Genomic DNA, 21,382 nt, shown 5'->3' with positions numbered 1-21,382 from the left:
CCAAAACCTCAATCAGAGGTAAAAGAACAAACTTAAGAACATGAATTTGTGAACAGGTGATAAGAAAAATAGATTTTAACATAGAATAAAAATATTAATGTAGGAAGATTTTTCATTTTCATTTTATTACTTAAGGGGTTAGGTACAGCTTACGGTCAGTAAAATTTTTGGAAATATTCAACGTTTTTTTTCTCCATTACTGTATCTTGCACAGTAATGAAAATTACTATGTGTAAAACATTGTCCTTCTACTATATGAAAAAAATATTTTTACGATATAATTTTTTTTTTTTCAAAATTCAAAATAGTGGCAGTTTACTTTGTAGTGATGAAGCGTTTCCCTCATAACTCATAAACTTGTTAACTTTTTTCATGTTCTCTCTCTTTTATTTTATTGCTGAAACTCATGTTTACAATATCATGCTCTTTTAACTACATTCCTAAATAAATAATATTTTTTTTATTTTGTGTTAGAAGAAGATACTGATATTTGACCATTCTTTTAAATTAATTTATTTTTTATCAGACAATCTATCAAAGGTAGAGAAGTGATCTTGCATCATATTGTAGATATGACATGCATAATTGCAAAAAATTTCATCACAGAAAGTTGAATAGTTTTTGAGTTATGTGGGAAACGTTTCATTACTGCACAGTGAACTGAATTTTGGAAAAAAAAAAAAAAAAAAAAAAAAAAAAAAAAAAGTAAATAATTTTTTTTAACGGTAAAAATATTTTTTTCATGGACAGTGTTTTATACATACTAATTTTCATTAGGACTATTGTACAAGATGTAGTAATGGAGGAAAAAATGTTGAATATTTCCAAAATTTTACTGCTGCAAGCTGTACCTAACCCCTTAATAAATCTTATTTAACAATATTTAAGGAGTATTGTATTTGCATACATGATTTGTTTTCAGTCACTGATAATATATTTTCTTGTCATATATCTGTAATGTTATAATTACTGCTCACTTAGATCCTAATCTTGTATTGTTCAATTGACACGTTAAAAAGTGTTAAAATTTATAAAAAAAGTTATATACCTTGGACAGACGGCCCATTTCGACGCGGTCTTCATCAGTGTCCCACGAACTACTGTTGATCTTGAATTCTGCCATTTGCATTCGTCAGTAGTAGGGGTGGGAGTGTGTTGCAACACATCTCCACCCCTGGGACATTGATGAAGACGCAACACCGCATTGAAACAGGCCTCTGTTCAAGGTATATAACCTTTTTTAATAAATTTTAACACTTTTTAACGTGTTGACTAAACAATTTTAAGTTTTTAAACAAAGTGTTAACGTGAACAAGAATCAATGCTAATCTTGTGATAATAGTAATGATGCTAATACAGTAGAACCTCGATAATCCGAACCTCAGTAATCAGAACATCTGATAATCGGAATGCACTACCAAATGTAAAGTCTTACAAGCAAACATTCTCACGGGGACAGACAAAAAAGTTAATTTTTTTCCTTCCACCATGTTAATATGTTAAAACAAGTGCATGTACAAATTTTTGCCACTTGAGCGCAATTACGAGGCCATCCAAAAAATGATTTTATCTGGTGCAGTTTACAGAAAGAAAACACAATTTCGTGGAAAGATTTATTGAAACAGATACAGCAATTGTTGCGCTATTTTTCAACGTATTCTCCACCAGAATTGAGACATTTGTCATACCATAGAATCAAGAGAGGTGTGCAGACGGCTGTCACACACTGGTTCCGATCCCAGGTGGCAGATTTATATGACACAGGGATACAAAAATTGATCCCAAAATTTGTATTAGCACTTGTTTTGACATTACTAACATGGTGGAAAACAAAAATTTAACTTTTTTATCTGCCCCCATGAAAATGTTTGTTTGTTTGTTAGAAAAAAAAAAAAGAAAAAATCACCAGCTGCCATATGCTAAGTCCCCTTCGGATTTTTTTTTTGTCTGTTTATAGGTCAAGTGTTATGAATAATATATAACGAAGATATATTGAAGGAGTAAATTAGATGCAAAATAAACATCCTTTCCCAAGTCATGTGAACACGGTGCTGCTCAAAGTGGACTTAGATAAATTCAAGCTACAGAAGAACGGTCATTTTTTGTATCTAAGGTTGTACATATAATACTGTAAAGCACCACAGTGGTGTGTGAAACGGGTAAAAGAGGATGTTAGGCAGAATCAGAAAGAAATACAAAGATCTAGACTACCATTTTTTTTATATTTACAGTGCCATAGTGTACAATGTGTTTTTTTTAATTCAGGTAGAGTAATTCAATATATTTGATAATTCGAGCGAATTGATAATCCGAACAACCCTTGGCCCAGTTAGTTCGGATTATCGAGCTTGTATTGTATATTTGATAGTGATGGGATGGTAGGCTAGTGGTAATGGTGGCAGTGATTGTTACAGCTATGATGGTCATGGTGGTATTTGTGGAGGGTGCAGTGATGACAGCGGTGAAATTTATGGATTTTATATTGATGGTGGTGCAGTTACTGATGGATATGGTAAATACTGGCAACAATTATACTGAAGAGGTGGTGATACAAGACTGGTGCAGCCACTTAATAAATGACAACAGCTGTTATATCTAATATTTTCTTCTGTTTTTAGAATATAGCCTATATGCAGTACTAGATTGTCTGCAACATTTTAATGCCCGGGATTAGATTTCGACTAAACTTACTTCCTAGTATTGATGTGTGAAAGTGATGCAAAAGTTATTACGTTTTAAAACTCAGTATTATTATTTTATTTTAGTATGTATTTTACGACGCTTTATCAACATCTTAGGTTATTTAGCATCTGAATGAGATGAAGGTGATAATGTCGGTGAAATGAGTCAGGGGTCCAGCACCGAAAGTTACCCAGCATTTGCTCATATTGGGTTGAGGTAAAACCCCAGAAAAAACTTCAACCAGGTAACTTGTCCTGACCAGGAATCGAACTTGGGCCATCTGGTTTTGCGGCCAGGTGTGCTAACCATTACTCCACAGGTGTGAACTGTCAGTATTATGATAGATGTATCGATAGATATAAAGTATATAGTGTGTGTTAGTTGGGAGGCTGGAGGGAAAAAGACCTTTGAGGAGGCTGAGACGTATGAGTAGATGGGAAGATAATATTAAAATAGATTTGAGGAAGGTGGAATATGATGGGACTGGATTAATCTTGCTCAGGATTGGAACCAATGGTGGGCTTATGTGAGGGTGACAATGAACCTCCGGGTTCTCTAAAAGCCATTTGTAAGTAAGTATCGATAGATAAAATTGTGTATAGTCTTTTGCCATGTTCTGCTAATTTTGACATTGAAAGTTAGACAAGGAAGCAGGACATTCTGTTGACTGAGACTGACCAACTACTCGGTTCAGTTTAGCTCATATTTTGAGGAGTGTGAAGAGTTGTTTCACTTTTTGAAGGACCTATGGAATTATAACATGGAAGTGTGTGTGAAGTATTGTGTAGATTGTGGAGTGAAGTGTAAGGTAAGATTTGCCAGCGATCCGAGAAATGGGTTTTTTGTATCATATACGGTTATTCTATTATGACGTGGTAGCCTATATATGTATGGAAGTATTATTGGTAGAATGAATTTTTGGGAGTTAAAGGAACTAGCGCTATTAAAATTTGTGAATTTTATTTACTGTGCTTTTCATAAAATTGGTGAATACAATGCGACTATGTGATGAGTTGAAGTTTTGTTGGTATTGTGAAATTTTGGGGCTTAAGGGGTGTAGCTCCATTAAATTTTTTCAATTTGTACAGCCTGTATTATATGACGTGGTGTTCATAAAATTTGTTAAGAAATTGGCGACTATATGGTGTGAGGTATGACGTCGGTTATAAATGATTATGGTGGAGTTATGGTGTAAGTGATGACATCGGTGTGGGTAACAACATTTGCCACATTCATGCAATAATTGTAAGAAATTACAGTAATTTTTTTTTTTTTTTTTTTTTTTTTTTTTTACATGGAGGCTGAACCCGAAGTCTTACACTGTAGTTTGAGGATTACTCCTATTTTGTGAATGATTTTTGTCGTCAAATAGTCGTATTTTTGTACATATACAGCACACTGCTCTGTGAACTTAACCTGGACTATGACAATGATGATAATAGCACATGAAAAATTATGGTGCAATGAGTCCCAAGGTCCAACACCGAAAGTTACACAGTAACTCTACTTCAATTTGAGGAAAAACTTGGGAAAACTCCCAATCAAGTAACTTGTCTCAACCAGATTTGAACCTGGGACATTCATTCTAAATCAGACATGCTAACAATTTCACCACAGCAGTGGACAGGGTTAGATTTAGTTTCACTGTTATAGTGCCACAACAATTCAACATTGAATTCGTGTACTAGGGATAATGAACTAATACTAATCAACACTTAAATATTAGTTCAAAAGACATTTCTTGAGCGTTAGCTTTTATTGCTACAAGATCATAGGCATGTAGTTTATAACATAGAAAGTTTTAAACACATGAACGCTGTTCATAAAAAAAAAAAAAACAATTAATCCGTAGCTGACCCTCAATTTTGGTGATACTTAACCTAAAATGTTTTAATATAAGTTAAATTCGTGATGTGCCAAAGTATCATTCCAAGTGGCATTTAAATTTAAATGTACAATACAAAATAGTTACGACTACAGGAAGAATATATTACATGTCTCTGCAAATTCATATTTATTGTTCAATTTTGCAATATTACCAGTAACCTACATGATGTGATCAAAGTTAATCATCATGCACATGAATGTGTATGTTGTTCTGTGCAATAAGACTCAAACCAACCGACATAAAGGAAAGGTATGTCAAGAAAACAATAAAATAAATTCAACCGACATAAAGGAAAGGTATGTCAAGAAAACAATAAAATAAATTCTATTCTGGCACACAAAGCAAGAACACTATTTTACTATAATAGGGTTTACACAAAAAACAAGATAGGTCTAAGTTACTATCGATATAGGCCTATTCAATTATAAATTGCTTATTGAAAAACAGATTGTTAAACCCGTTAATATAGGCCCATCATTTTCAAAAACATTAGCTTTAGTAGCCACAACACAACAGAGCTAAATGACAGGAGGCCGAGGACTGGAGCAAGGTTAGAGTCCTAGGGTTAGAAGAGAGGAATAGATAAGTGACAGGAGACAGAGGTACCATTGTGACAAGGTTAGAGTGGGTTAGGGTTAGATAAGGAGATAGCCAATTGACACGAGACTGAGGACTGTAATAAGGTTAGAGTCGGTTAAATGGGAGGCTAATTAAGTGACAGCAGGCCGAGGACTGTGACAAGGTTGTCACTTAGCCATACCCTCACCTAAACCATCCTAAACTTGTCACAGTCTTCGGCCTCCTGTCACTTAGCTGTGTTATATCGCTAAAGGTAATGTTTACCTTACTTTTTACAAAATATTAGGCCTATATATTTTATTGTGTTTGTTGAGCAAAATTCATAATTGAAGAACTGCTGGTACCAAACATTCCACAGAAATTGGCCTAAATTTTAATTCAATTAAAGGTAATTATTGTGGAAATTTACTCCACAATCGATTTTCAATTTTTTTTTCTGAGAACCCCAATTTCTAATCCCTTTTTCAAAAGAACTTAAAAAAAAAAAGTAGCGAGATGACCTAACCTGACCTAATCTAACCTAAATTTCGACTTTGGCATCAATGCGCCATAACATTAAGGTAAGAGAGATTGATGTCTAAAGGCCCGTTCCCTCTTAGCAGAATCGAACTAAATTGAATTGAAATGAAAAGTCTGCTGTTGCTCATATCTATTAAATCGAACCGAACAGTGCTTTTGTGATTTGTCATACAAAAGAGGATAATTTTGCACACGGTTTATTAATTTTGCTTCGTTCATATTAAATTGTCATTTTTGTATACATACCTACTATTGCAGCAATAACTTTGAATAGTAAACAAATTAAGCTGCCAAGAATGGATGTGGATCATTTGTTTTTTCACAAAGGCTTCACGAGAACTTACATCATAACCGAAACAAGAAATTCTGTTCCAGCAGTGGAATGAATATTCTAGCTCCTGAATTCTGTTGTTTGATTCGGCGTGCTGCTTTCTGCTATCTTCCATTTAAATACGTTGTGAAGAGAAATTCTGCTTTTTTTTTTTTTTTCTCCTAACTCCGCCAAATGGGAGCGGGCCTTAAGACGAAATTTTGGTTTGGTTTGGTAAGGTAAGGTAAAGTTAGATCATCTCACTACTGTTTTTCTAAGTTCTTTTGAAAAAGGGGATAAAAATTGGAGGTTTTCAGAAAAAATCGAAAGTCGATGGTGAAGTGGATCTCTACAATTACCCAATTAAATTAAATGGCGCAAATATATGTATATATCTGGAAAGAATGGCGAATGATAATCAAAGAGAATGGCAAAACATGGAAACACCAAGAAAACAATAGGTGCCAAAACAAATATCATAGTCTGATCATAAGGAAAAAAAGAAATTCACCCAATAGGATGGCCATGCATAATTGGAATGAATTTCAGAACACGGTTATCTTCCTTCCCCTCTTCCCCCAAAATTCCAAAATTACTGTAGGCTAAGCCTACAGCAAATTTTAAAGAATCTTAAACGTTGACAAATGTGTGCAATATTTTGTGAAAAGAAAAATAAAAAAAGTGTCAAACTTCACCTGTACTCATTAACCAGTTGCTTTGCAGCATCAAGAGTATCTTCTGATACAATACATGTACGAGGATCTGTTACCCAAAAAAAATGTTTAACTCTACCTATAAATGTACTTTGATCCCACAACGGTTTGTCAATATCTAATCGAACAGAATCAGTCATATTTTATTCTTATAATCGATTAAGTAAATCCAATTAAATAAATGAGCAATAATCAACTAAGGTAAATCCTAAATATTAACACAGTAAAGAAGTTGGAAATTTAATCAGTGAAATGAGCAGTAGCTAATGTAATTATTTTCACTGGGCAAGAAGACGATTTGATTCGATTAATGATCTCTTTTACTGATGAAACTTTATACCACGAACTTTGTATCTATGTCATTTGGAAAACGAAGGAACAAGGTTTCTGTCAGCTAATTTCGTAAGACCGCATCCATCCACGCGCTAAGTATGGGGCCGGCACAAATTTACATCACGAAAACTTCAACACACATACAACCAACCAATACAGAGCCACACTGGCTTCATGAAAAGGATAGGGTGTATTATCCAAATGGTATGAGAGCTACCAACACAAAATATGTATTCCCCAAAAATTGGTCTGGTCTTAAACAGTAGAGCTCACCGGTCTTTAATCACTTATTTGATGCCGTGCTATTGGTTGCAATGATGTCAGCTGTTAAACAGCTGGAATTACAGTGTCGCCAATGGAACAAAATCCGAAGAATTTTATGATTTATTTGTTTTCAACTCATTAATTCTAAGAAGAAAAGCGGTAGAACATCTGGAACTGATGTATCACCATATTATAATGAAAACTATTATCATGTCTTTTACTAATCAACTAAATGCATTCATACAAACGAATCACGTGAAAGTTAATTTCTTGGAACTAAGAACATAATAATTATTGTACAAGAATGACGATTTTTCACAAAACTATTAAATTGTCTTTTATGAGAAAAATATTAGGTGAATGTCGTAAACGACTGGAGGAATTCAAATGCAAATTTTATTTAAACAATGAGAGCACTGTTCTATTGAATAGTAACAATTTGACGATGCTTTGGACTAAAAAACATCTGAATTTAATTTCATAAGCGTTATTGCACAATTATAATAACGCAATTATTATTTAAGTACAAAAAACAAATAATCCTTTCCGCTAGGTTTCTCTTATGCGCATGCTCAGTACGATGGTGTTCGATGGTGGATCTCTATACGGAAAGGCTCGGCAGCTTGAAACGGAACACGACAGCTGGGGCAATAATTCTCCCAGCCAATATGGCGGACATGGAACCTCATTCACAGATAAAAATAGTAAAAAATTCGAAAATATTAGTAAATGTTGAAGAAGCCCTTCAAGATATTTTAGTAGTGTCCTATGCGTTTGAAAACAAGTTATACCAAGGCGTTCTGCTGGATTCAACGAAGAAGTGAGTAGAAAATAATTTCTAACTCCACCCTAGTTTCCAATGCCAACGCTGCAACTTTCAGAATAAAGTGAACTGGCTGTTGCCTCATTCTATGCATATATGCTTATGTTTCTGGTACAATAAGTAATGTCAAATGAATCTCCATAATTTTCTGCGCCGATTAGTGTATAAATTGTAGTGTTTGATGCTATAGTAACGAAATTGGTGCTGTTGCTTTTAATTCAGTTAGAAATTTGTAGTCTGCCCTAGCTTGGAAGCAGCCATGTTAGCATGGATAACAGCCTGTTATTTTCTTCCTCAATTTTAATTGTATGCGGTTTAACTTGTTTAGAACTACCTGTATTTATTTAAATACAGTGTTCTTTGTTATTATTATTTTGTAAATAATAAATTTGACGTAACGAAAACTTCATTTTTTGTGTTACTAGTAATTACCATATCGTTTCTTTGACGTATATATTTACAAAGGTATTGTGTTTTCTTGTGTGAATATATTAAGAATATCTTATTGACATTAATTCTTAATATTCTGTTGCATATTTTGGGAAGAACGTGGTAAATTTCTTAAGAAATGTATATCTTATTTCTCGGGCGAAGCCATTCATGAACCCCCGGCGTTGACCCAGTTGTTTTCCGCAGATCGCTACCACGGGCGGCCCGTTGATACGGATTACGGAAGATCGCGTGATTTGAATATAAAAGCTCATATTCATAATATATATGTCTTTTATATTTGTCTATAGAAGGCAGATTTAGTACATTTACCGAATTTTTGCGTATTTTCACACGAACAGTTCGATATACTATATGTTGCGGTATGTTAGCAGTTTTCATTGTGATGTGTTAGCGGAAATGCATTCATAATAACTCAGTGATGGGCATATTATGAGACTTGTGCAGATTTTTATCATTCAAGGCAATGTTAGGACATTTGTAAATATTTTAACAATATAGGCCTATTGCAAAATATGTTATAAAATTACCATGAGTTAATAATAATTAGTACGTAGCTTGTTCGTTCAATGCCCATTGAATTACTCAATACGTGGCCCACAATAGCCTACAATATAGGTTATAGGCCTTATGCTGCTTACGCCACGGAGTAATAATAATAATAATAATAATAATAATAATAATTCCTAACGTTTCTTATAATGACAAAACTGGATCAAGGTTGGAATCCCAGAACAAAAATTGAAATAAATTGAAAAACTATTAGCCGCGAGCATTCGATCAGAGATAAAATAATATTATTATACTAACTAGTGTATGTTCGCCAAAGACAGAGATGCGCCGGGATATCTATTATACAGCATAAAATGATTCCGTCTAGGACAAAAAAAGAACTATTGGTATTACGATCCAGAGTGAAGAAGTCAAATAGGACTACAATCAAGGACCATAGATATAAATGTGATTACGAAAAATATCTTAGATTAGGTTTGGTCAGTGTACGCTTTTGTTATGCCTCACATAATTATACAATCAACTGCAACTTCACAAAAAATTTCTTTTAAATTCAATGATTTTCACTTCCGATGTATCTAATTGAGCGATATGAAAGGTTTTTGAATTCCTGATTTTATCTCTCCCCACGAAGGTCGGTGCATAATGAGCATAGAGAACTTAACGGGACCAAGATAGAAATGGGTCCATGTTTTTATCGCAACAAAGAACACTTTTAAGCAATCTTAGCTTAAAATTTCATTCTATGAATATCCGTCTGCATAACGTACCCTAACAATTTTAAACAAATGCTCTACTCCAAATTACACTTTCTCTTCGTAAGAAATAACGTAAGCTACATACAGTACGTTTTGCTCTTGAAAGTTATTATTATTATTATTATTATTATTATTATTATTATTATTAGTTAACGATAATAGCTTTTGAGGCTACAAATACAGCTTAGATTCCGTCCCGACAGAGAAATATTTTCTTCCACCAATACAAATAAAATTGGATTGTGTTAAGCTGTGACGAACCGTAATAGATGGCTCTGACTGACCTTTCGCCATGCCGATCACATGACTGAGAACTTAACTGTAGTTTGTGAATATCTACTGTGATTAAAAATAGAAGAGTGAAGATAAAAATGAGCCAAAAGACGCAGTCCCTAAAAGTTTTTTACTACTACTACTACTATCATCACCACCACCCTAAGTTATGGAAGTCTGGCATCACAATCTGTTTTCCAGTCATTAATCTGGAAAATTCTGAAATCATTTTCTAAATTTCACCCATATTTTAGTCAAGATATGTCAAATTGTCGTTCTTTGGTGATTCTTGAAACACTTAATATTAATCCGTATTCTATTGGAGCACTGACAACATGATGAATTCATCCGACTCTCGTTTCTTTATCATTGATTAAAGTTCTCGTTAACACTTTGTTAAAAACATAAAATTTACTGTCACAAAACAAATAGGAGCAACACACCCCCACCCCTACCATCGACAACTGCACATCGCAGAGCCAAAATCAGCAGTGGTTCAGGAGACACTGAAGACGACGACAAATAGCGTCGAAACGGGCCGTCTGTCGAAGGTAAATACCTTTTTAACAATTTTAACACTTTTAACGTGTGACAGAGTAAATTTTACGTTTCTTTATTTTTAAAACTAGGCCTATTACTAAATGTGCGATATAAACTAGCTATAAATTAATTTATCAGGTGTATTTCATTGTAATGTGACTGGATTCTGAACTGCTCAAAATATATATATATATTTTTTAACGAAAATAGGCACGTTCAGTTTATTCATGTCATATTTGATGAGAGCGTATGATTCACACTTAAATATGTAGGACACTAATGCTTAGCGATTCTGACCTTAAATACTGTATTTTGTAAGATTCTTGGATTATATTATCCGACTTCAGTACTGTAGTGCTATGTCATGATCCAAAACACTAGTAGAAGACACGGAAATCTGTAATTATGCATGCGTGCTTGATGTGGCTTTGTTAGTAACGAATTCGTTCATTCTTTCTCCATTTTAGCTCCTCTATAGTAAAGCACGAATTCCAGAATATGTATACGTATATATACATACAAGTGTTCTGCCCATGGGCAGGTTTTTCACTGCAAACCCAGCATTCTCCAATCATTCCTATTTTCTGTCTTCCTCGTAGTCTCCGCGTATGATCCACATATCTTAATTCGTCTATCATCTGATATTTTCTTCTGCCCCGAACTCTTCTCCCGTTCACCATTCCTTCCAGTGCATCCTTCAGTAGGCAGTTTCTTCTCAGCCAGTGACCCAACCAATTCCTTTTTCTTTTTCTGATCAGTTTCAGCATCATTCTTTCTTCTGTCTTTCCAACACAACTTCATTTCTTATTCTGTCCACTTCACACGCTTCAGTCTTCTCCACATCCACATTTCAAATGCTTCTATTCGTTTCTCTTCACTTCGTCGTAATGTCCATTTTCTGCCCCATATAATACTCCACACAAAGCACTTCACTAGTCTCTTTCTTGTCTTTTTTCCAGAAGATGCTCCTTTTGCTATTAAAAGCTTCCTTTGCCATTGCTATTTTCCTTTTGACTTTCTGACAGTAGTTCATGTTACTGCTTATAGTACATCCCTAGTATTTGAAGCTGTTCACTTGCTCTACTGCCTCATTTAGAATTCGCAAGTTTACCTTTATATATATACTAGCCTATACAATTTTTTAAAACTAATGTCGGGGAGTACTTGATTGTTGTTCGTCATTCAGCAATATGAAGGCAATTGTATAGACGAATTTGCTGATAGGGTCATTGCCCAGTGATCCACAGGAGGCATCGCTTATAAATGTATGATCGCAACCCTACCCTATCTTACATCACTGATACACATACCCATCCCTACTAGTGCAGATCGATTATTTAGTCCTGACAGCTCAGCGACGCGAAAGAGGGGAAGTAATAGGAGTAGTGGGGAGAGCTCCGGAGTAGAGATAAGGGCGAGCGGTCGGTAAAGGAATGCAATACAGCTTAATATTGTACTAGAAACATACCGCTCTACCGCACGCATGACATCCTATCGCTCCGAAGGCAAGCGAGTGAATATCCCAAACATCCCTTGGCGTAACTAAATGGACTCGCCTGACCCAAACGCATATCTCCGGCAACTGTCAGGACTAAATAATCGTACTTGTACACCTACTCTGCCCTTTCATTTGCATATTTCAAAATTTCGAACCGCTCCCGCAGTCTCACAGCAAAAAAAAAAGTTGTCATTACTTGTGCTCCAGTTTTCGTAAATATATCTTCATTTATTTTAATTCATTGTTAACTCTAGCGTTTCTAAGTGCTTCCTAGTTCAGCTTGCAGATGTAGTTACAATGTGACGTTGAAACACATGGTCAGCCTTCTGTCCAGCGACAGACCTGATATTGTATGTATATAGTTATTTTTAATATTGACTAATTAATAACACGGCACACTCTCATTCATACAAATTTCCAGGAACTTTTCTTATTCAAGGAATACTCCCAGAGAATCGAGTTCAGGAATCGAACCCGGAACTTCCGGATCTGGAAGCCAGTATGCTGACCATCAGACTACGGAGATAGTCAATATTCAGTTTAAAAAAAGACCTGATATATTAGATACTGGTACACAGCGATATAACTTCTAGTTAGGTTTAGTAAAACTTTGGACTGATAGTTTGAAATGTTATAATATACAGAATATCCCATTCATCTTGTGCACCTATTATAAATGTTTTGTTTGCATATTGGAATTTTTGTTTTTGAGCGTTATGTAAGAACGAGGGGCTGACATGAGTGTGGAGATTTGGTACTTGTAACTACATTATGGTACAAGATACACATGACGTCATCAATTTTTCAAATGGCACTACATACTTTAATTATGTTACATTGATTACACACATCAAGACGAGTTCAAAAATGTATCACAATATCACCTTCCTAATCAATAACAACAACAAAACGAAACAAAAACGTACTTCCAATGTGATAATTTTATGCTTTGAGAGTCACAGGAGATGTTTCAAATGGTGACCATTCACATTAATGCACATTCGAAGGCGTTCCCCGAAAGACCGTATGACTGCCTGGCATGTTGCTGGCTGAATGGACACACAAGCCTGTCGAATGCGTTGCTGCATGTCGTCTGTTGTTGTCAGAATGTTCTGGTACACACTGTCCTTTACAGTTCCTCACAGAAAGAAGTCGAGTGGCGACAGGTCCGGAGAACGTGCAGGCCACTGTACGTGGATTGTGGCGTCGACAGGTGTGGTTTGTTTACATATTAAGACACAAACAAACACACAACACACGACGTGTACGGACGTCCGTTGCCTTTCGTTTTGTGTAAGTTAATGCACAATATGAATGGGGCACCACAACAAACGGCACATTCTGTTGGCATTCATTTTGCATTTTGTTGTTATTGATTAGGAAGGTGACATTGTGATACATTTTTGAACTCGTCTTAATGTGTGTAAACAATGTAACATGATTAAAGTATGTAGTGCTATTTGAAAAATTGATGACGTCACGCGTATCTTGTACCATAAGTTAATGTAGTTTCATGCACCAAATCTCTACACTCATGTTAGCCCCTCGTTCTAACACAACTCTCAAAAACAAAAATTCCAATACCTATCCAAACAAAAAAAGTTACAATAGGTGCACAAGATGAATGGGGCACTCTGTATATGGGTATATACTGTATATATTTATAATCCATTTTCATCCTATCATCTTCCTCGACGTCCTTGTATTCATAGAATTATATACATCGTAATATCGCTGTACATAAAATTTCTTACAGATAATGTACTGTATTTTTACACACTATTACATTGTGCCTCTCAATCGTGATTGCTGCTTGAAAGTTTGAATATGAATAATAGCTACTGATGATTCTAGAATTAGTAGTGCAATTTGAGTGTCAATTAATAGTCTTCATAATTACATTGATATCCCTAACGCAATTTAATCTTATTACGGATCCATTGAAATAAAAATGACAACACAAAACAATAAAGCTCGCATAAATTAAATTTATCTCAAATGTGTAGCTGTTCCAATGTAGTGCTGTTAATCACGAACCTCAACAAGGAAGAGCAGTAGTCGAGATATGAAACTAAAATAAAAATTAACATTTTTGTCCTATAAAATGTTGACCACGGATACAAATAAATAAAATATAAAATATACATTTAAAAAATCATGCTCTGTACTATAGATATTGAATACAGCGTTGTAAATTACGGATACATTGAAATAAAAAAGACAATGAAAACAATTAAGCTCTCATAAAGTAACTGGAAAATTAAATTCATAAATACCGCCAAGAAATTAAAGCTAAATATATCGCAGACTAGCGTTCCTGTCCCACACAAATTACGCAAGGAATTGCATGAGGAAAGAAACGCACAATCTAAATGATCGCGTATTATGGACACTTTTCAAACACATATTGTGAAGTAAAGTTGCCCCCTTCAGACGCCATGAAGGCGTACGGGTTGCAAGGAAGTAGAGCTTCTTGCTTTCGTTACTTCGATAGTTGAATAAGATGATGTGGTCGGCTGAGTGTACCCTGGAGTCATTCTGGAAGTTTGGGAACGAGAAAAATCACCCGAAATTGAACCCGAGACCTTCCAGTCCGCATTCAGTTGCTCTCTACCAACTGAACTACCCTAGCCACCAAAAACATGTCTTAACATTGTAATGAAAATTTGCGTAAAGGTACAACCAAAGTCTAGTATATACAGTCACGAAGCTCAATACGTAGTTAATATGCATCCATAGATAGTTGCTAACCACTAGGATCGCTAATATCGCCTCATTACAGACAATGCGAAATAGTACCGGCACAGTCTATTGTTCCTAGTACCTTCACAACTCAAGCTTCGTGACTGTATATACTAGACTGTGGTACAACCTCGAAAACTACCGTCTGCCATATTATTAATACGGTCTGTAACTTGTTCTCTTTCGACAAATAATCCACATTACATTATCGAATAAAAACTAGAGTGCAGCTGGAGAATTCATTTGCAGGACGGGGCTTGTAAAATTAGCATTTATTAACGTAGATTCATGTCCCTTTCCATCCATCCATCCATCCATCCATCCATCCATCCATCCATCCATCCATCCATCCATCCATCCATCGATCCATCGATCAATCTATGGCGCTACGGTTCAATTTTGAGCTTGGCGTCCCGTAGCTTTTGCCTCCAACTGATCTTACGTATTTCGTACGGCCAGTTTCTAGTTGCGACACCAGGGTAAGCTTGCAGCATCCTCCCTTACATCATCTTTCCATCTTTTCTTAGGCCTTCCCACACACTACTCCCTGTAAAATTGGCTTCTAAGGTTTTTATACCCGTTCTGGTGGAAATCTCTGTATCAAGATCTGGTTCTTTGTATTTATCATGAAGTTCTTTATTTGTATCATCTTACCTCCGTATTTTGTACGGATAGTTTGTGTTTTAAGGTCCGTGTCCGTATCGTACAAGTAAAAAAGTGACGAAATGCCCGTATTTTCTGACTATGGCTCGGAAAGGAGATCATTAATCATTAGTTTCTACATTCTTCAAGAGCTGACACCTGCTACATAGTCACTTATTAATATTACATAAGTTACTAATGTGTCCATATATTAGCTTCCCAAATTATGTTAACCCTATCTAATTACCCACTGACCATTTATGTTAATGGGACCATATCATTGTTGTTCCTGCAATAACTTCTATGTGCAAAATATGAAATTTTTTAGTAGGAGGAAAAAACACATTCTATTCTTCTACGGCAGTAGTGGATAAGAGATTGTGAATTCTTACATTTTCGAAAGAAATAAATATAATTACGTATAGGAGATTTTATTATTTGCTGTGTCACTATTTAAGTTATTTAATAGAGCAAAAATCTGAAAATCGATAAATATGTCACATAGGCGTTATTGCTGGAACAACGACGATATACCTTCCCAAGAACCTTATTTAAGACTTTTTTTTTTTACTTTTTGGATAGGTTTCATATTTCACACTCGTATGTGATAACTTTTCTGATGAGAACTTTGCATAGGCTAATCTTACTTTTGTTGCACTATGTATATCCTTAGATCCTTAATGAGTATTAAGCATTAATAGCAAATATTAGTCGTCTTTTTATCTCAGTATTGTCATATATGATAATGTGCCCAGATATTTGAAATGTTTTATAATGTCAATTCCTTATTGTTGGATGCTCATTTGTTGCTCTTTTATTGATCTGGAATAATGTTAGAATGATTTTAAAATAAAGTAAAGAGACATAGGGCCAGCCCATCACCCTGTTTTAAGTTCTTGTTCTATTTTAAAAGATTTTGTTAACTGGATTCCATGTCACTTGGTATACAAAAATTGGCATATGAACATTTGACATACTCAATTTTAGCATACTTTATTTTCACCTACTATTCTTTCACCTACTCATGTTTAGCCTAACTAAATTTGTTGTACGGCATTTCGCATACTCAATTTAGCCTATTGCAGTTTTTATAAGGAAACACTTACAATATTATATTATTAATTGATATATTATTAATTTTAAGAGAAAACTTCCATCGGGTGCCGGGACTCGAACCCGGGTCTCCTGATTGGTACTTACACATCCATTGGTATTGCAGAACAATTTCCATAGGATATTAATAATAACATTCTTCACTTTCAGTGTTCCAATGAAGCCATAGTTACCTTAATTTGGTAAATTTTCCAGTATATTAGTCGTTTTCTACTAATCTTCACTAAAATGGCGTGTGAATTGATACGTACTTCCAGATCTGGTTTCCAGTTGCCTTATGCAGGGAATTTGTATTATGAACAAAAAACCAACTATAATAACGGACGTACATACTGGTTATGAATTAAGAAAGAGATGTGCAGGGGCATGTGCTATTACTAAAGGTCACCCACCGAGACTTGTTAAACACACCGAACATAATTATGCTACGAATTATGAGGTCATAACTTTAATCTATGAGTAATATACTACTACTGTGCCTGTATTTCGTACCATACTAAATTAATTTTATGTCTGTTAAGGTATACCAAATTTATTAAATTCATTCTATTTCTGTTTGTTAAGGTATACCAAATTTTTGTGAATGAAAACGTAATATGCCAAATAAACGAATTCCAAATATATGTCTCACAATTTTGAGTATGTCAAATGTCCATATGCCAATTTTCGTATGCCAAGTGACTTGAAATGTGTTAACTGTGCCTAACTTGTGCTACTGTTTCAGTCATAGTGGTCTTTACTAACCTTACCAGTTTATTTGGAATTCCACAGTCTTGCATAACTTCATACATTTTTGTTGGCATAAGTCTGTTTCAAGTATACTGTATATAAATTTGAAATATATTAATTATAAATTCCCAACATCTCTCTAGCATCATCTTAACAGTGGAAACTCGGTCAATCGTCGACTTTCCTTTTCTAAACCCTTCTTGATATTCGCCTAATATATCTTCAACATAGGTCTCTAATCTGCTCATGTCCTTTTGCTCATAAAGATTTATGTGCAGTTACTTTAAGCACAGTTATGAAAAACTTTAGTGTTCGTTAACGTGTCATATTTTACATTACCGACTTTCTCTCTCGCGTACTTGAAGGAAAATATGAACTGCGAATCATTTCTAACAATGTTGGCTATGTGACCCAGTTAAAGACGGAAGTCATAATTATTTACTATATCAACATTTCAGAACCTCTTTCCTCAGTGACCAGATGTGTCAAAATAAATAAATTGTACAACAATAATAATAATAATAATAATAATAATAATAATAATAATAATAATAATAATAATAATAATAATAATAATAATAATCAAATATTAATCCATTTATTACAATCCTTTTAAATATAGAAGATATATCAATTACTGACGGCCTGGGTAGCGCAGTCAGTATAGCGCTGGCCTTCTGTGCTCGAGATTGCGGGTTCGATCCCGGCCCAGGTCGATGGCATTTAAGTTTCCAAAATTCCGGCACACCGGCGACGCTGATATAACCTCGGTAGTTACGAGCGTCATTAAATAAACCATAATTTAAAAAATTATCAAATAGGTGTCAATTACTCCTTGTGCTAGGTCAGCCTCTTGGTCTAGTGGTTAGCTACGTTTTTTTTCTCCCCCCACCTTGAACGGAGGTGGGACCCGAAGACTTGCACTGCAGCCTGAGGCTTATTGTGCTTACCACTCTTATTCTGTGAATGATTGAGTAGCCGAACGGTCGGCTCTTGTACAAGTACAACTCACCGCACCGTGAACTTAACCCGGGCTAATGTAAGGATGATGAAATGTAAATTAATGATGGCGAAATGAGTCCGAGGTCCAACGCCGAAAGTTACCCAGGAATTCTGCTTCAGTTGGTTGAGGGAAAACCCCGGGAAAAACCCTAACCAGGTAACTTGTCTCAACCAGGATTTGAACCCGGGCCCGCTCGTTTCATGGCCAGACGTGCTAACCATTACTTCACAGCGGTGGACTAGTGACGCTTTACTCCTGACCGGGAGGTTTCGGGCTCGATTCCTGACTCTGCCTTTTTCCATAGTTAGTTGTTCCCCAGTATGTATGACCTGGTGTTTGTGTTATCCTTTGGTTTAAGTTATATTTAAATAGACATGTGTTAGAAGAGAACTGGCACACCCTACCAAATGTCCGCTATGAATATCCCCTTACGAGATCACCAGGATGGATCCATTCTTCTGCTAACCTATTGTTGGGTACCAATGTTGGTTAGAATATTCATAAATGAAGTAATATCATTTACGGGCTTGGTAGTAATTTAGATTTTCAGTCGAGATTGAGTAACTTATATTGTGGCATGTCAGTATTATTATTGCTTATCGCATATCCGGCAAGAAAACGCTTTGTTGTTCGAGATAATTTTGACAACTGTTATATATTTAAGTTACACAACGCAGAACTGCACGCATTGTATTCTTCACCTGACATAATTAGGAACATTAAATCCAGACGTTTGAGATGGGCAGGGCATGTAGCACGTATGGGCGAATCCAGAAATGCATATAGAGTGTTAGTTGGGAGACCGGAGGGAAAAATACCTTTAGGGAGGCCGAGACGTAGATGGGAGGATAATATTAAAATGGATTTGAGGGAGGTGGGATATGATGATAGAGACTGGATTAATCTTGCACAGGATAGGGACCGATGGCGGGCTTATGTGAGGGCGGCAATGAACCTTCGGGTTCCTTAAAAGCCATTTGTAAGTAAGTAAGTATATATTTAAGTGACTTTGGTATTACAAGAAAGCAGTGTGGATTTTTCAAGAGAGGCGTTGCTTAGTCCTCTTACCTGTTTTTGTCTCTTGGTGAACGAAGGGGGGGGGGGAGCAAGAAGGTAATTCTATTCTTTTGGATCGTTATAGATGGCTATAGCTACGTGACTGCTTATTATTGTGAATTAATTTTTCTGTACTTGGTGTTTCAAAACTTTAATGACCTGTATCTTTGTTAGCACTTAAAGAATCGGCAAAATCTATAATCTTGTTTTTACTTTCTAAGTATGTATATAACGTTTAAAGAAAGTATTGTGATAGTGTAAAGTGTAAACAATCGATTTCGAAATTTTCACGGAAACATGTTTCGAGCATCACCGGTAATGAAATGGTTTTAAGCTGTGCGCCCCTTTTACCCACCTACCTGTTTGTAGCGATTTCTCCAAATTATTGGACTGGCTTTGTTCATGTTCAGTATCTACGAATCATTTTATCCGAGAATGATGCACATGAAATAAAATTTTCAACAAGTCTAGGCTAATTGAAAACCGTAAAATAATGATGTACCCGAATATGGACCCAAACATTTTTTTTTTTCGGAATATAAAAAATATATGCTTTCACGTGTTAATTAACTAGTCAACAAGGTAACCTAGTTAATTAACACATAAAAGCATATATATACAGAGTGTTTCCGGGCTGGTGTTACTAACTTCCATGGATGATGGAGAAGGGCACATGTATCAATTTGAGATAAGGAAACTTGGTCCGGAAATGACTGAGTCGAAAGTTATAAGCAAAAATAGTTGTGTGGAAATGAAATTGTAATTTGGCACCACGTGTCCTCCATTCCTTAACCTTCGGAACAGTCGTGGAAAGATGGTATGGGCCGGATAATCTGTGAGTTTGTCTACTGTTCCCATTGGCTCATCCGTATTCGAAAATTATGTCTGCATATTCCGCTCTCGTGTACTCCTCGAGTGGACACTGCAACTTGTACACATACACTGCTGTCTATAGATGTGCATATCAGGACAGATCATGTCCGTTACACATTACGCTACTGCATTGCTTTAGTGTAGTTTCCTGTCCCCATCCCTCAGACAGTGCACTGAACGGAATACTGTAGGTAAACAACGTAAACAACGTCAGACGAATACACTATGTGTGAGATGTACAGTTAAATACACATAAATAAGGTGTACAGAGGAATAAAATTATTTCATTTCCACACAACTATTTTTGCTTATAACTTTCGACTTGGTCATTTCCGGACCAGTGTTCTTTATCTCAAATTGATACACGTGCCCTTTCCCATCATCCCTGAAAGTTAATAACATCAGCTCGGAAACATCCTGTATATATTAAATTCCGAAGTGATATATTGTTAAAAGTTGTGTAATCAAAATATATATATATATATATATATATATATATATATATATATATATATATATATAAAATTTTAATTTCAATTTCGTTTCTTGCGTAAGGTAAAGAGTTAATGAAATTAGGTGTGGATACTAAATCACCAGACCGTTATGTTTTGGATAAGTTAAATAATCCTATGAATTATGCATATTTTTCGTTGCGAATTTGTCTATGTTCTAAAAGTCCTTAAGGGCCCCATCCATACACACTCAAACACTTTGCACAACAAAGACCGTTGTGCAAACATATTGACTGTGTGTATGGTGCGGATTCTGCTGTTGCAAAACACTTTGAATTGAATCGAACGTGCTCGAAATTATCTGCGTGACAGTTTGAAACGTGTATGGTAGTGTTTGACGAGACATACAGACAAGATACCCTAATCGCTCTTGGCCGATATCGCTTCCCTCATAATTGTGTCTTTTTTTTAAGTGATAATAAAAAGAGATGTAACTATTTCCAGTAGCTCACCAGACGTGGTAGTAAACAATTCTTTGGTCGGCGGGAAAAGGCACATAAGTAAAAAATAATAATTTTTCAGGAGAGACTTTCTTTTTAATTTATTCTTAACTGAATATAAGTAAAATA

At 35.3% G+C, this 21,382-nt stretch overlaps 2 protein-coding genes across 3 annotated transcripts in view; one reads left to right on the top strand and one right to left on the bottom strand.

Moving 5' to 3' along the window:
• Sfxn2 (sideroflexin 2) overlaps positions 1–6,968 on the bottom strand; it is a 90,035-nt gene extending 83,067 nt beyond the window's left edge. For both annotated transcript variants that reach the window (XR_011330910.1, XM_069818005.1), the window contains exon 1: positions 6,674–6,968. Coding sequence is in view for 1 of the 2 variants with exons in the window: in XM_069818005.1 (XP_069674106.1) it covers positions 6,674–6,831 (158 nt within the window). In the remaining variant the exon portion in view is untranslated. The remainder of the gene's footprint in view (positions 1–6,673) is intronic.
• A 766-nt stretch (positions 6,969–7,734) lies between these two features.
• LOC138694352 (PWWP domain-containing protein 2A-like) overlaps positions 7,735–21,382 on the top strand; it is a 214,223-nt gene continuing 200,575 nt past the window's right edge. Inside the window, exon 1 of the mRNA XM_069817996.1 lies at positions 7,735–8,108. Coding sequence (XP_069674097.1) covers positions 7,879–8,108 — 230 coding nt within the window. The 5' untranslated portion in view covers positions 7,735–7,878. The remainder of the gene's footprint in view (positions 8,109–21,382) is intronic.

Source organism: Periplaneta americana, chromosome 2 (genome assembly GCF_040183065.1).
Source record: "Periplaneta americana isolate PAMFEO1 chromosome 2, P.americana_PAMFEO1_priV1, whole genome shotgun sequence".
In the NCBI taxonomy this organism is placed as follows: Eukaryota; Metazoa; Arthropoda; class Insecta; order Blattodea; family Blattidae; genus Periplaneta; species Periplaneta americana.
Note: the sequence above shows the minus strand (reverse complement) of the source record. Positions and strands in the feature narration are given on the sequence as shown.